General features: G+C 42.0%; 1 protein-coding gene across 3 annotated transcripts in view; it reads right to left on the bottom strand.

Moving 5' to 3' along the window:
* LOC121863602 (BTB/POZ domain-containing protein 6-A-like) overlaps nucleotides 1-13,221 on the bottom strand; it is an 81,539-nt gene that overhangs the window by 30,944 nt on the left and 37,374 nt on the right. For all 3 annotated transcript variants that reach the window (XM_042362331.1, XM_042362329.1, XM_042362330.1), the window contains exons 3-4: nucleotides 6,466-6,699; nucleotides 4,487-4,582 (exon numbers count right to left, since the gene is read on the bottom strand). In XM_042362331.1, the coding sequence (XP_042218265.1) occupies nucleotides 4,487-4,582; nucleotides 6,466-6,699 (330 nt within the window). The remainder of the gene's footprint in view (nucleotides 1-4,486; nucleotides 4,583-6,465; nucleotides 6,700-13,221) is intronic.

The raw sequence follows: 13,221 nt of genomic DNA, 5'->3' as shown, positions 1-13,221 counted from the left end.
TCCTCCTCTCCCCTAACAGTAGGTCCGTTAATTTTCATTTCTTCGACACACTTCTTCAGAGTCCCTAGCTGCTGTAGAACCTGTTCTGATCCTGCCACCCCACGTGGCCCTGCTAATGCCTCAGCATAACTCCTCTTAGCAACCACCTCCATTCTGTCGGCTACTTCCTCAGTCTGAGCAAGGATCTCTTTCTCAACTTGCTCCAGTTTGTCAACCAGCAAGGCTCCAGCTTTATCTATTTTCGTCCCTAGGGAACTCGTTCCCTTATGGCTTGCAATCGCCTCTTTCACCTTGACTATGCAGTCAGGGCAATACCAGCATGCAACAGCCTTCCTGCTTTACGGCAGTTAGCATCTTCCTAAACGTTGCACTGGTCAGGCCTGTATCCTCCATATCCGACGTCCCCCTGCAGTAATCACATATCATACTCATGGTACGTTTGATAAGACCAAGACGTGAATACTAGTTCTGAGAACGAAATATGTTTGTTTGTATCTGTTATGTAGCTTGTTTCTGTGGATGTTGTATTGTATATTTTCATTTACGGTAAGCAAAAAATTCTAAATCTAGTTAATTACCCGAACAGTGTTACCAACATTGATACTGAACTCCTTCCAGTTGTCAACTCCTATTTATGAATTTCGCTAGATTCACACCTAAAAGTGGCATTAACTACACAGGCTTCCCTGGCAGGCGGTAGTGTCATTCATTTAGGCTTCCACACATTTGACACTGTCTCACTTGTCTATCCAGATTCTGCTGGGCTAGGTAGCAACACCTGCTTCAACAACGACTGGCCCCATTCATGACCAGCTTCATAGCCAACTCAAAGCAAGTGCTGAGTGAGTGCATCATGCATTGGTGGTAAGTTTTCAATTTCTCGTCACTTTTGTGTGAACAGAACCTGCCTTGCACTAACATACATTATCACGATATATCTTTCGATGGATGGGAGGATGGCTGCCGTGCTATCTGGTGTTGGAGTTTGGGCAGTTGTCGGTCCATTGTAAGCTTGCCAAGCAATCCAAGCTGTACGCTTGCCCTTTTCTGTAAATGATGAGGTGACATCACAGCCAGTTAGTGCATGGGAAGCAGGCAGAGCTGAACGTCTTTCCTCACCTAATACCTCGGCCATCTGTGTAACGTCAAGATAAGGGAAGGACCGTCCCGTATCAAAGACATCCATTGCCTATTATTCTGTATCCTCGATGTACTTCGTCTGTAGCATGCAGAACCATGCAGGTGTCTGCCTCCTCATCTTAACATGGGGATAGTCCTTCAGTTGGATAGGTTGGTTCCGATCATATTACATGTTCCTGATAATAACCAATACAATACATGGTAACTCTTCCAGGTTGACCTGGGTACTGATAAAATGGCAGAGTTTTTTTTTATTTTCACTCTCTTCCAGAAAGCCCGGCCAATTCCCTAGGAGCTTTTGTCTTCCATCAACTCGTCGTCTGGTACCACGTTCCCCCTTTTCTCTTGTCTCTGATTTCACGCTGTCTGCTTTGAATACATCAAACACCATATCTACTCGCTTCACAGAACCTTTAAATTGACGCTTGATGTATTCCATGAGCTGGTGTACATATTCAAGTATCTGGCTTGACCATGTTGACACTTGCTGCTCCATCAAGAATTGCCATATCTACATTATGTTGGAAACTGTCACTCTCATGGTATGGTACTAAGTCTTCCAGAAGAAGAAGCAAGTTTAACTTAATTCCAAATCTCATATTTCCATAGAATCATAGACAGATGTTGGAAGAAGTCAGTAAGGTTGGTATCACGGACTTGACATGTAGAGAACAAACTTCGATCCTGTCGCACTGATAAAGCTGCTTTTGTGACCGGGGTTTGGTTTTCTCTGGTAGTCTCACTTTCTCTGAGACACTCTTTGTGCGATCTACCACAAACATACAGTATTTTGAATAATAGTTATTCCTGTACTGTATAACAAATAATTGAAATATTAATGGGGGCTTTTTATATTTATTGTTGTTTGTAAGTGTTTAAAGTAAGATAACACATTAGAAGAGTAATTCTGCTACACCTGTCAACTTGGATTTCAGAAAGAATGACATATCGTACAGCAGTGCCAATATTGGGCCTGAAAACATGAGTAAAGCCACAAAAATCAAAGGTCTAACTACAATAGAAACTGAGATACTGAGTACAGTATTTTAATGTGATGTTGCGGCCACTTTAAAAATGGCCATCACAGCCACCAACAGGCAGTTGCACATTGCCTCCAAACTTTAAAATGTTCCTAGCATCAGTGTCAAAATGAGTCTGCCGTCTAACTAACGTATTGTCATTTCCGCCATAAAGGCGTACCTTAGGTATGGCGCCATAGGATAGCCCCTCAATTGCCTTAGTCCTCTTTGTGTGTCTGTCACTTCATGTTGATGTGTGTCTCGGTGTACTGTACAGCACACCGATCTGATCATGTCTTAATTAGTCCTCTTTCAGTTTGTCATGTATTGCTATATGGTACAAGTTTAGTTTAGAATAATGTTGCAGTTTCCGTTTTCCTGTGGTAGCACTAACTAGAGGTGAACTGGAAACCACATTCATAATGTTTATGGGCTAAGTTTTGAAACTGGGATATCATCGTAATTAACACTATGAGCTGTGAGCGTTAATAATGGACGAAGCTTGGGTATATCTAGCTTCCTAGAGCACACGTCCCAGTGGCGATAGCCAGCTACTTAATTGATGACTCTGTGGTCAAGGTGTGAGGGAACAGTGAGAATACACTGTCACATGTTCATAGAAAAGTTACCCCCTGATGTAATTATATAAACCTAATGTATGTAACCCACATTTATATAAGTATTGCTGTTTGTTAGACAAGGGCTTGTGGGGTAATGGATGTTTGGGTTCGAGACTCAAAAATCACGATGTGTTCTCTGTATACATGTTGTATTGGATGTACAATGCAGCTTGGTGCTGGGAAGTGGCAGCGTGGTTACAAGCGTGATGTAGAGAGAGCTGGTTGGTGAGGGTGCTCAGAGGAGGACAGCTTGTGGGTCGCCATGCTCGCCGGCGGGAGCGAGGACCGCCAGGCAGGCGGAGGAGGAGGAGGTGCCACTGGCTGGTCGGTGTAGGTAGAAAGAGAGATCACCACGAGGTCAGGTCTTAAATAGCGGGGGTAGGCGTGGCTTAGTAGTTGACCTCCGTGATGTATGGCGGCGCTGGTTGACCCAGACCACGAGGCATACACTGGGGAATTCGCAGGGTCGGCTACGCAGCGACAAACAGCGTTTGTAGGGGAGAAATCCACTACAATACTCCCTCCTTCCCTCCAGGCGGTGTAGGAGACTTGTTGTCTGCAGGGTTGCATGGCACATGTGAGGCAGAACGGGCGGTGCATGCCACATGTGAGCCATAACGGCGATGGCGTGGATGAGCCGGCAGCTAGAGGAGACAACTGTCTAGATACACACTATCTGTGGGAGTAGAGAGGGAGAAAAGGGGTGTGTGGAGGCGATGAATGTTGTGCTTCCCTCACGGCAGGTACAGAGTCGTCAGATGCTCCTGCTGGGGTGTGTGGGCCTGGGTCAGGAGCAGGGGCTGCGTCAGCAGAAGCGGATGAGGGCTCGTGACAGCAGCTGGGTCCACGACAGCAGCAGGGTGCAGGACATTAGTAGGGAGTACCTGAGGGAGAAAAGAGGGGTGTGTGGGTCCGCACTCAGGAGCAGGGGCCGCGTCAGGAGAAGCGGCAGGGGGTACTGCTGGGCCGGGGCGGCGTCTGAGGCAGGACGGATGTGTTGGGGTCGGTAGGACGTGGTGCTTGGGGCAGGAAGAGGAGCGGCTGTCTGCTTAGAGTAGCAGAGCTGCTCTAGGGTGTCTAACCTGCGGTTTAGAGACAGTAGCTGTAGAGCCGATGAGAGCTGCTTCTGGGTGGATAAGCCAGTCTTCCATGTTGCTTGAAGACTGGGAGAGTGATCAGTTTCTCCTTCATCCTGTGTGAGTGGTCACTCCGGGGTCACCATTTGTGGGGTAATGGATGTTTGGGTTCGAGACTCAAAAATCACGATGTGCTCTCTGTATACATGTTGTATTGGATGTACAATGCAGCTTGGTGCTGGGAAGTGGCAGCGTGGTTACAAGCGTGATGTAGAGAGAGCTGGTTGGTGAGGGTGCTCAGAGGAGGACAGCTTGTGGGTCGCCATGCTCGCCGGCGGGAGCGAGGACCGCCAGGCAGGCGGAGGAGGAGGAGGTGCCACTGGCTGGTCGGTGTAGGTAGAAAGAGAGATCACCACGAGGTCAGGTCTTAAATAGCAGGGGTAGGCGTGGCTTAGTAGTTGACCTCCGTGATGTATGGCGGCGCTGGTTGACCCAGACCACGAGGCATACACTGGGGAATTCGCGGGGTCGGCGACGCAGGGACAAACAGCGTTTGTAGGGGAGAAATCCACTACAGGCTAATGCAATAACATATAAAAGTATTTCATACATTGATCTGTTCTTTACTTACCAGGGAACATTGCTGCAGGAGGGTGTTGTCCTGAAGCAGGATGGCTGTGTCGTACATTTCAGGCAGGTTCGTGGCCGACAGCGTCGCCTTTAGGTGCTGCACGGCATGATAAATATTTATTAATAATTTTGATCTTATTAACAAAGTACAGTATTGTCACTAAGTCTGCTGTTTTCTGAGAATGTTTTAGTATATATTTTTATGCTACATAATTCTAATTAGTTTAGTGACATTATAAATTGTAAATAATTAGATTAAGTAGTTCTATTCCTCTTTTATTTAAGACAAAATAGTGCCGGCAGCACTGTTAAACACCCTGGTTTTACTCTATACCTAAAGGTGACCTTTTGTTGGTGATGATTATATACCAAATTCATTATCTCCTTATGGTGTGCTCAGAGTAAACAAGAGCATTTGTGGCAACATTTCAGGTCAGCTATATTTAATGATGACCTTATCGTAGCACAAAAGATACGAGGTAACTAAGACTAGTATTACAGGACAAAGATCTTCGTCAATCATCTGGAAAATATTTATGTCAATATACACCTTTTCACAAATCCGTTGAGACATTGTTACATAACTATTTGACAAATTTCATAACCGAATGACAGAACACATATCGAATGACAATCTAAAATAACTGTTGGTGGTATGTCATTCTCCAATTGTTACATTCTCAAACTATATGTAGACTGTCGGTTTATTGTTCACGTCTGTCAACTTCATAGCTTATGTCAATCACTTCTGTTAGCATGAAATAACAGTTATTTTAGATTGTCATTCGATATGTGTTCTGTCATTCGGTTATGAAATTTGTCAAATAGCTATGTAACAATGTCTCAACAGATATGTGAAAAGGTATATAATTAATGTTTTCATTACAGTGATGAAATTCAAATTTTTGTTTTGTGGTTTTTCATTTTAGGTTTCATCTACACTTAAAACCCCGTCCAGCAAATGCCACTGCAGCATTTTATATTTTTTGTAGAGTTTCACTGAGGAATTATTTCGTTATTTATGGATAATTCTGAGTTATTTCTGATACTGGAGGGTCAGTCACGACTCACTACTGCCTTAGTTCACAGTTGACGCCAACAGTTATTTTACGCATATCTTTTACTCCTCCGCTCCTTCCATGGGCCTTCAGGTCGTAGTGTACAATGATCATCGCCAGACACGAGAAAGTTTCTCGCATGAAAAAAAAAAAAAAATCACATATAAAATATGTCAACCACTTTTGGAAGATGTTTTCATGGTCGTGTTTACTGAATCATTTATTTTGGCAACACAGTATATTGGTGAGCCATTGCTAAAGGTCGACCATATGTGGAGAACAGTAATCCTCAGCCCAGAACTTATAGCATGTAACAAATGTTTTCAATATTATTATTGTGAAGATCATATTTCGTTATTTACGAAAGAAAAATTAAAGTGAATCCCAGCCAAGTCTTCGGTGCACAAGGAGCCAATGTGGCCGACACTTCACTCGACCTCCTTTTCTTCCCCATTCACAGCTGGATAGACTGGGGGTGCCTTGGTCAAGATCCAGCGGTTCTTGGGATAGGAAGGATATTGCACTCAGTAGACATAAATGCTTCTTACAATGTTGGTGTAATATACTGATCACTCGCCCCAACATTGTGTGTTCTATTTTTGTCTATCTACTGAAAGTTGCCTAACCCACACAAGCATAGAAAATGGCCATACAATGATGATGATGATGATGACACCTGTATAACAAAGAAAAAATAGCTATAATGTTCAAACCTAACAATTATGTTCACGATAATTCCTGAAGCTGCTCTGTTATTATCCACTTGTATACGGAAGTCAGTCTCTGCCGAAGAAAATCGTCTGCCGTTAGTTAAATAAAATGTCGAAAGTGGTCAAATGACTAAAAGTCATATTAACACCTCCGCTGAATGAAATACTTTGACTGTAATGATAAAAACTTGTGTAATTAAAATTTAGTTTACCTGTGAACATAAAGTCATAAGAGCTTCCATCTGGTACTTGCTGGCCAGCTGGTACACCTGCACTGTGAGTGGTACTGCTGGTAGACTAGTATGACCCCTGTACATATAGTCCAACAACCATTCGAAGGCCTCTGGAGGGTCATCGTGGATTGTTAAGTCAGGGCCTTCTGCCAGGGGGCCATACAACATAGCTTCGAACACTGGTGAACTCATGGCCAACACGAGCCGGTGTGCCTGTGATGCCCAGAAACAGATTATACTAATGTTTGCTCCTCATGTCCAAAGCGGATGGGCCCTAAGGCCACCTAGGCTTAAACTTCTTTGGGTGCAGACGTTGTCGCCAACATGACCATTACCTAGGAAGTTTCAGAATATCAAGGTCTCCAGTTACTGCCGGGTAGACAGAGGCATATGGTATATATGTATAAAAAAAACTTGCTTCATTTCAACTTTCCCAGAGATTAAACCGGAGTCCACTTGCTTGGGAAGTGAGCTTCCTGCCCATTATGTCACAGCTGCCCCTCATTAAACCCTACTGACGATCCCTAAGTTAAACATACAGTAATACCCCGATTTACGCGGTCAATTGAACCCGCGGAGTAGCTCGTAAAACGAGAAACGCGTAAATGGAATAACAGAACATATGGGATTAATTGCAATAGAGACTGGGTCGACTCCCAAACTACACTTTTTCAGACACAATACCTACGTTGTAGTAAAAATAAAATCTTAATTTTATGTTGGTATGCACACACAATTAATAATTAAGATAAATATCAATAATATTAGGTTTTTTAACACATGCATTAGTAGAAAAGATGGCTGGGCACACGGGGATGGGGGGTTGGTTCCGAAGCAGAGGGCAGATTATTGGCCCTCACCTGTATCACTTGTATCAATTGCATCACTATCCACCACAGAGGCTTGCAGGGCCTCTTTGTCAAACCCCTCAAAGTCCATATAAGTCCATATCCTCACTATTACTAGCACTATCACTGACTTGGGCCGGCTGTGGTGGATGGCGGGTGAAGAACTCGGTAATGTTTTGATGACTGGGCGACCTTGTGCGCACCCTGCCAGCGCCGCTTCCCGCGTATATGAGTAGATGCAGGGTAAATTGGGCATTCCGGTTCTGGCTGGGTACCGCTTAGATGTGGAAACGTGTAAACGAGAACCGCGTAAACCGAGGTATTACTGTATTATTTTGTTAACGGACCCAGATACAGGGCTCTAACAAAAAATAATGAACAACAATAATTGTAGTATTTTTTTACGCTCACAAATACAGTAATTTATTTTGCTAACTTGAAATCACCTTTCTCATACAGTTCTTTCAGATACAGTACTTAGTTTTACCTTATCGTAGGACGGGGTTATGAATATTTAATGAAGTTCTCTGAAGACTTCAGCCAGTCTGTAATGTTGTCACATTGAGACAATAACCGGAGCATTAAGTAAACACAATCACTTGTTGGTCATGTCAGACGTGTCTTCGCTCTGGTCGAGAAAGGATTCAGGCATGTCTCACGGAACCAAACATCATTTGACACCTCATGCTTAACTAATTTATTACAGTAGTTTAAAGTACATCCGTATAACTTAGTTTTACTGTTAAAATGCAATGATAATCGATAATTACCTGTAGTTTATTTATAAACTAATTTAACAAATTTAAATTAATTAGACGAGAAATATTAACTCGCCTTAACCCAATAAAACTATCTGATTGCTACTGACGTTCATCGGACTAATTATTTATAATAGTAATAAACAAACACTAATACTTATATTTTTATACACGTGAATCATGGATTATACGAATTATTGTGAAAAATACATGATCTACCCCTGACAACAAGTCTATTATTTCACGTTGAATTCACGCCATCTCACTACCCGAATATAAGTAGGTGCTTCAGGGTTCCACGGGGCAAGTTGCTACACGGTGTTATTTACAATGTAATATCATTACGTGGAATTATACAGTACAAATTAATTTCCACAATAATAATAATAATAATAATAATAATAATAATAATGATAATGCACAAGGAAGTGTACTATCCCCATATCATTATTGATATGAATTTGAATGGCCTGTAGGGAGATTTAAAAGATAACTTTGAATGGCTGTAATGAAGAAGATTAATCAAATATTGAAATTAATGGAACACAAGTGAAAAGTATATAGAAAAAATTCAATTACCTTAGAAGCCTATTCATTTTAAAGAGTGGAAACATGATCGAAATAACAGAGAATGAACGAGTATACCGAGGGTGTACTGTACACTATTTCCATATTTCTGTATATAAATAAAAATACACTAAATAGACTCTAGTTCCCACCTTAACATATGGTTCAGTAGCGTGGACTATGACAACAAAAAGTGTCTTGTTCCCATCGTAACATATTGTTACTGTTAGTGACCAATTAATCAAGTTGTCTGGGGTTATTTTTGTAACAATAAATTCATAATCATTAAACTGATGACTGCACCTCTGTGTCTACTTTAGAGGTTGAACTAATGAGTATATAAATAATATTTAATTATTATTTTTTTTTTACGGGAATTAGCCAACCCAGGCACAGGTCAAACGACCCACAACGGGGTCTGGGGAGCGAAAAAAAACCCCAGAAAGAAATTGGAAATAGAGAAGGATAAGGTTATACAGGTACAGTATTGTGTTAATCTACACCACGAAGATGCCGGGAAACCAGCTTTTAAAGAGAGACAGAGTGTATAAGTATGGAAACACAGAAGAAGGCAGAGCATTCCACAGTTTGGCTGTGTGAGGAAAGAAGGAGGTACTATAACGGGTTATTCTCGTGTGACTGACATCCACAGAGAAACGGTGGGCACCGCGGCAAGACATGTGTTATGATCCCATGGCCTTGCCGGCAGTACACAGGATGCCAAATCCACCGAACATTGCCCGTTAAAGTACCTGTAAAAGAGAGAGTGAAGCAACATTGTGATGAAGAGAAAGGGAAGAGAGATTGTCGACTAAAGGAGGAGAGTTAATAAGACGAAATGCCTTTGATTCCACCCTATCTAATAGTTGGACAGAATGAATCCTTTATATACTTGGAGCAACTACTCAGGAGTGAAGTAGCTACGGCATCTGTACATCATTCCCAACTTTCGGGAGGCAGCTTTAGCTATATTAAGGATGTGTAATTTCCAGGACATATTGGAGGAAATGGTGAGGCCTAACATATTTATTTCAGAATTTGGCAGGATGATAGCATCCTGAAATGTAATTGGTGGGAGATCATCTAATTTACAAAGTATAATTGGTAAACATTGAGTTTTATTACTATTGAACTTAACCAAGTTTGTACCTCCCCATTCAGAGATGCACAGATCCGCATTGATAGAAGTGATGATATCAGTTCTAGAAACAGATCTAGTTTGAGAGTTAGGATGAAGAGGAAAATGTGAAGAAGAGTGAAGAGTAGGATCATCAGAGTAAGAATGGATAGAATTAGTTGTAGTGTGAGGTAAATCATTGATAAAAAAAGGAAGAGAGTGAAAGAACAGAGCCCTGTGGGACACCACTACTGTTAGAGAAAGAGCGAGAGATCGATCCCTAGACAACAACTGCCACGGATCGGTTCTCAAGGAAGCTAGAGATGAGAAAACAAAGTGGGGGAGAGAAACCAAAAGAGGGAAGTTTAGATAGCAACGACTTGTGCCATACCCTGTCAAATGCTTTGGAGATGTCGAGGGCTACGACGAAAGTTTCCCCATAATCCCTATGAGAGGATGACCAAAGATGGGTGCAGTAGGAGAGCAGATCACCAGTAGATCTCACCTGGCGAAAGCCATACTGGTGATCCGACAAAAGAGAAGGCGTTCAAGGTGACGGAGAAAATGGGAGTTCAAGATAGTTTCGAAAATCTTAGAGAGGGATGAAGTTAGGGCAATGGAGCGATAGTTAGAGGGATTAGAATGGTCACCCTGTAACGACCACGGTCATACACGTCAGTTAACGCCAAAATCAAATGATTCATATTACACTCAATAGCCCATCTGAGGAGTCCGTTTTTCTGATCACTTCAAGACGCCTCAGTCCTCCGTTATCCCATTTTCTCTGACTTACTGAAACTAACCTCTCTACAAAATGAATTTGAATGTGAGAGAGAACACCCTTGTTTTGAGTCAACTTAGATATGTCTGTTTACAGTTGGAACATTCAAGATCCATTGTGAGTGGTGTTGAACGCTTCAGCTGTCCTTATTGTTAGTAAAATGTGTCAAGTAAGCCAGTGTTGAGTTTGCCAGCTTGAGTGGCGTATTTTATGTCGTCCGTGGGGATACCCATGAGTTTCTGACCGCTACTGAAGTTATATTATTTTGTCGCCCTGACATCAGAGAATCTGATGTTTATAGTTTAGTTAGTGTCAGTTGTCTATTTAAGAAAGTCATTAATCTCCTGAACAGTTCCTGTCAAACTCAAAATTCTCCAAGACTTAACGGCCGTTTGACCTGGGATGTGGTTTGCGGTCAGGCCAATAGAGTTGAGAACGCATATATAACTCCATTTCACCTCTTTACTGACAAACTCAATCTCTGATTAGATCATAAATATAGATGTAGAAAATTAGCCTGATCTGTGACACTGACGGTCACAGCTAGGTGTCCAACGATTACTTTGAAAAGAGGGTCTATTGTTAGTGAAATTAGTCTTTCTAGTAGGGATATGCCCTCAGGCTCGGATATATGCCGGCGCGCGAGGAAAAATCACTCCCTCTGTGATTTCTCCTCCACGTCTCCAGGTATGTTCACGTGTGTTCCGCGCCGCCATATTAATTCAGTTTAACTTAGTCAATTTTGTGAATATCAGTGTTCATGTTTTAACATAGTAACTTCTGTGCCAATTAAGTCGAGTAACATAGAGATTTAGATATAGTCTGGACCGTTGCCAGGCGTATGTTTGTTTAGTGAAGTTAAATATTCACTCCCTCTGTGATTTCTCTGAGGTTCGGGAGCCGCCTATGGGCAAGATGGCTCTCGAAGGATGTCTTTGAGGTGGCGAGATTAGAATCCCTAGGCGAGATTCCTTGGCAGATGCCACGGCCCACCGCCACGAGTCAACCTTCCCCTGGCCAGGCGCTCCGAGCTAGCGAGCGAGCCTGTCAATAACTCGGGCCCGCGGACTCCGTCTTGTGATCGTGGATTCGTGGCCCCTCTACTGTTCTTGGCTATATGTATGGAGCCGTATTAATATCCATGCTTGGGGATGACTAGCAGAAATATAGTCATCCCAGGTTAAGTATGGAACCACTGGATGAGAGTTAAAGTGCCATGTTGTTCCTTGCAAACTAACAGGAGGTATTGTATGTTGTTATAATTGTGGAGTTTGTCCAGGGCGTTATGTATTTATCGGTAGTAACCTTGAAATGATAACCTGAGTGTATAATGTTATCACCAAGTATTGAAGCAGTAATATGTTACTTATAAAAGTACGACCTCAGGGTCCAGTGTTATCTGACCGTGTGTAGTAACTCCTGAATCTTACTTGTCAGAGGAATAATACAACAATTGTCTAATGAAGTAATAAATACTTGGAGGCGTTTAAGGAGGTAATAAGTTCTTGAAGTGTTTGATGACTTAATAAGTAATTGCGGTTCTGTTTTGACTGAGTGAATTTAAGATGCATCTTATCCACTCACTGTGTTAATAAATATTGAATTAGTAATCTACGAGTATCACCACTCTACTCCTTCTAAACATTGGTTCCCAGAAAATAATACTTACTCACGTGCCTATACATCTACCACACTACCCAAAAACTTTCCATGAGTTATGTTATATACTGAAAAGCTGGGTGGTGGCAGTTACCCTTGTAATTATAATAAGTGTTGTACTAAGAATTACATGGTTTCCCAGACTAACCCATGTATGAGAATCTGTATAAGTAAAACAGTAACTACTTCAGAAAGGTAAGGACATATAAATTTAGAAAATATAATATACAGTATATGAAAAGAAATGAAAGACTTGGAAAGTATAAGAAAAGACAGATAAGACCGGTATGTAAATTGTGGAACTAAAGACACAGCCTAGAAATTATTAAATAACTACACCATGAAGGTTTAATCTAAAGAACATACATAACTAAGGAAAGAATTACAGTACTTATATAAGAATATAAGCAAGAGTATAAAATACATTTATAAATAAAGACTTGAAGAATAATAACAGAAAAGAATATCTGGAGAGTAAATTATAAAGAGAAAGAATCGGCCCGATACAACCCTTCTTCGGGATGAGCTGAACCAAGGCATGCTTCCAAGAAGAAGGAAAAGTTTGGGTTTTGAGGCGGAGGCGAGCAAGCACAGAGGCCAGGGCTTCAGCACACTCCCTCAGAACACGAGGGGGTATTCCGTCCGGTCCATGCGCCTTAATCACATCCAACCTGGATAACACACCGGCAGCCCTGCGAGTGGAGATTATAGGAAAGTGCATAGGAGGTGCAGGGGTAGGAGGGATAGAGTGGGAATCGTCTAAGGTGGAATTAGAGGAGAATAAGGTGCCAAAGAGGTTGGCTTTGTCAGGGGGAGAGTTGGCTATAGAGTTATCGGGTCGAAAGAGAGGAGGAAAAGAAGGAGTGCAGAAGTTGTTACATATGTTTTTAGTTAAGGACCAAAAGGATTTACTAGAGGAAGAATTAGTCAGGACAGCGGTCTTTCTTTTAATAAAATTCTGCTTGGCCCTACGAAGAATAGCCTTAAAACGATGTCTAGAAGTAG

This window comes from Homarus americanus, unplaced genomic scaffold (assembly GCF_018991925.1).
Source record: "Homarus americanus isolate GMGI-L3 unplaced genomic scaffold, GMGI_Hamer_2.0 scaffold41366, whole genome shotgun sequence".
In the NCBI taxonomy this organism is placed as follows: Eukaryota; Metazoa; Arthropoda; class Malacostraca; order Decapoda; family Nephropidae; genus Homarus; species Homarus americanus.
Note: the sequence above shows the minus strand (reverse complement) of the source record. Positions and strands in the feature narration are given on the sequence as shown.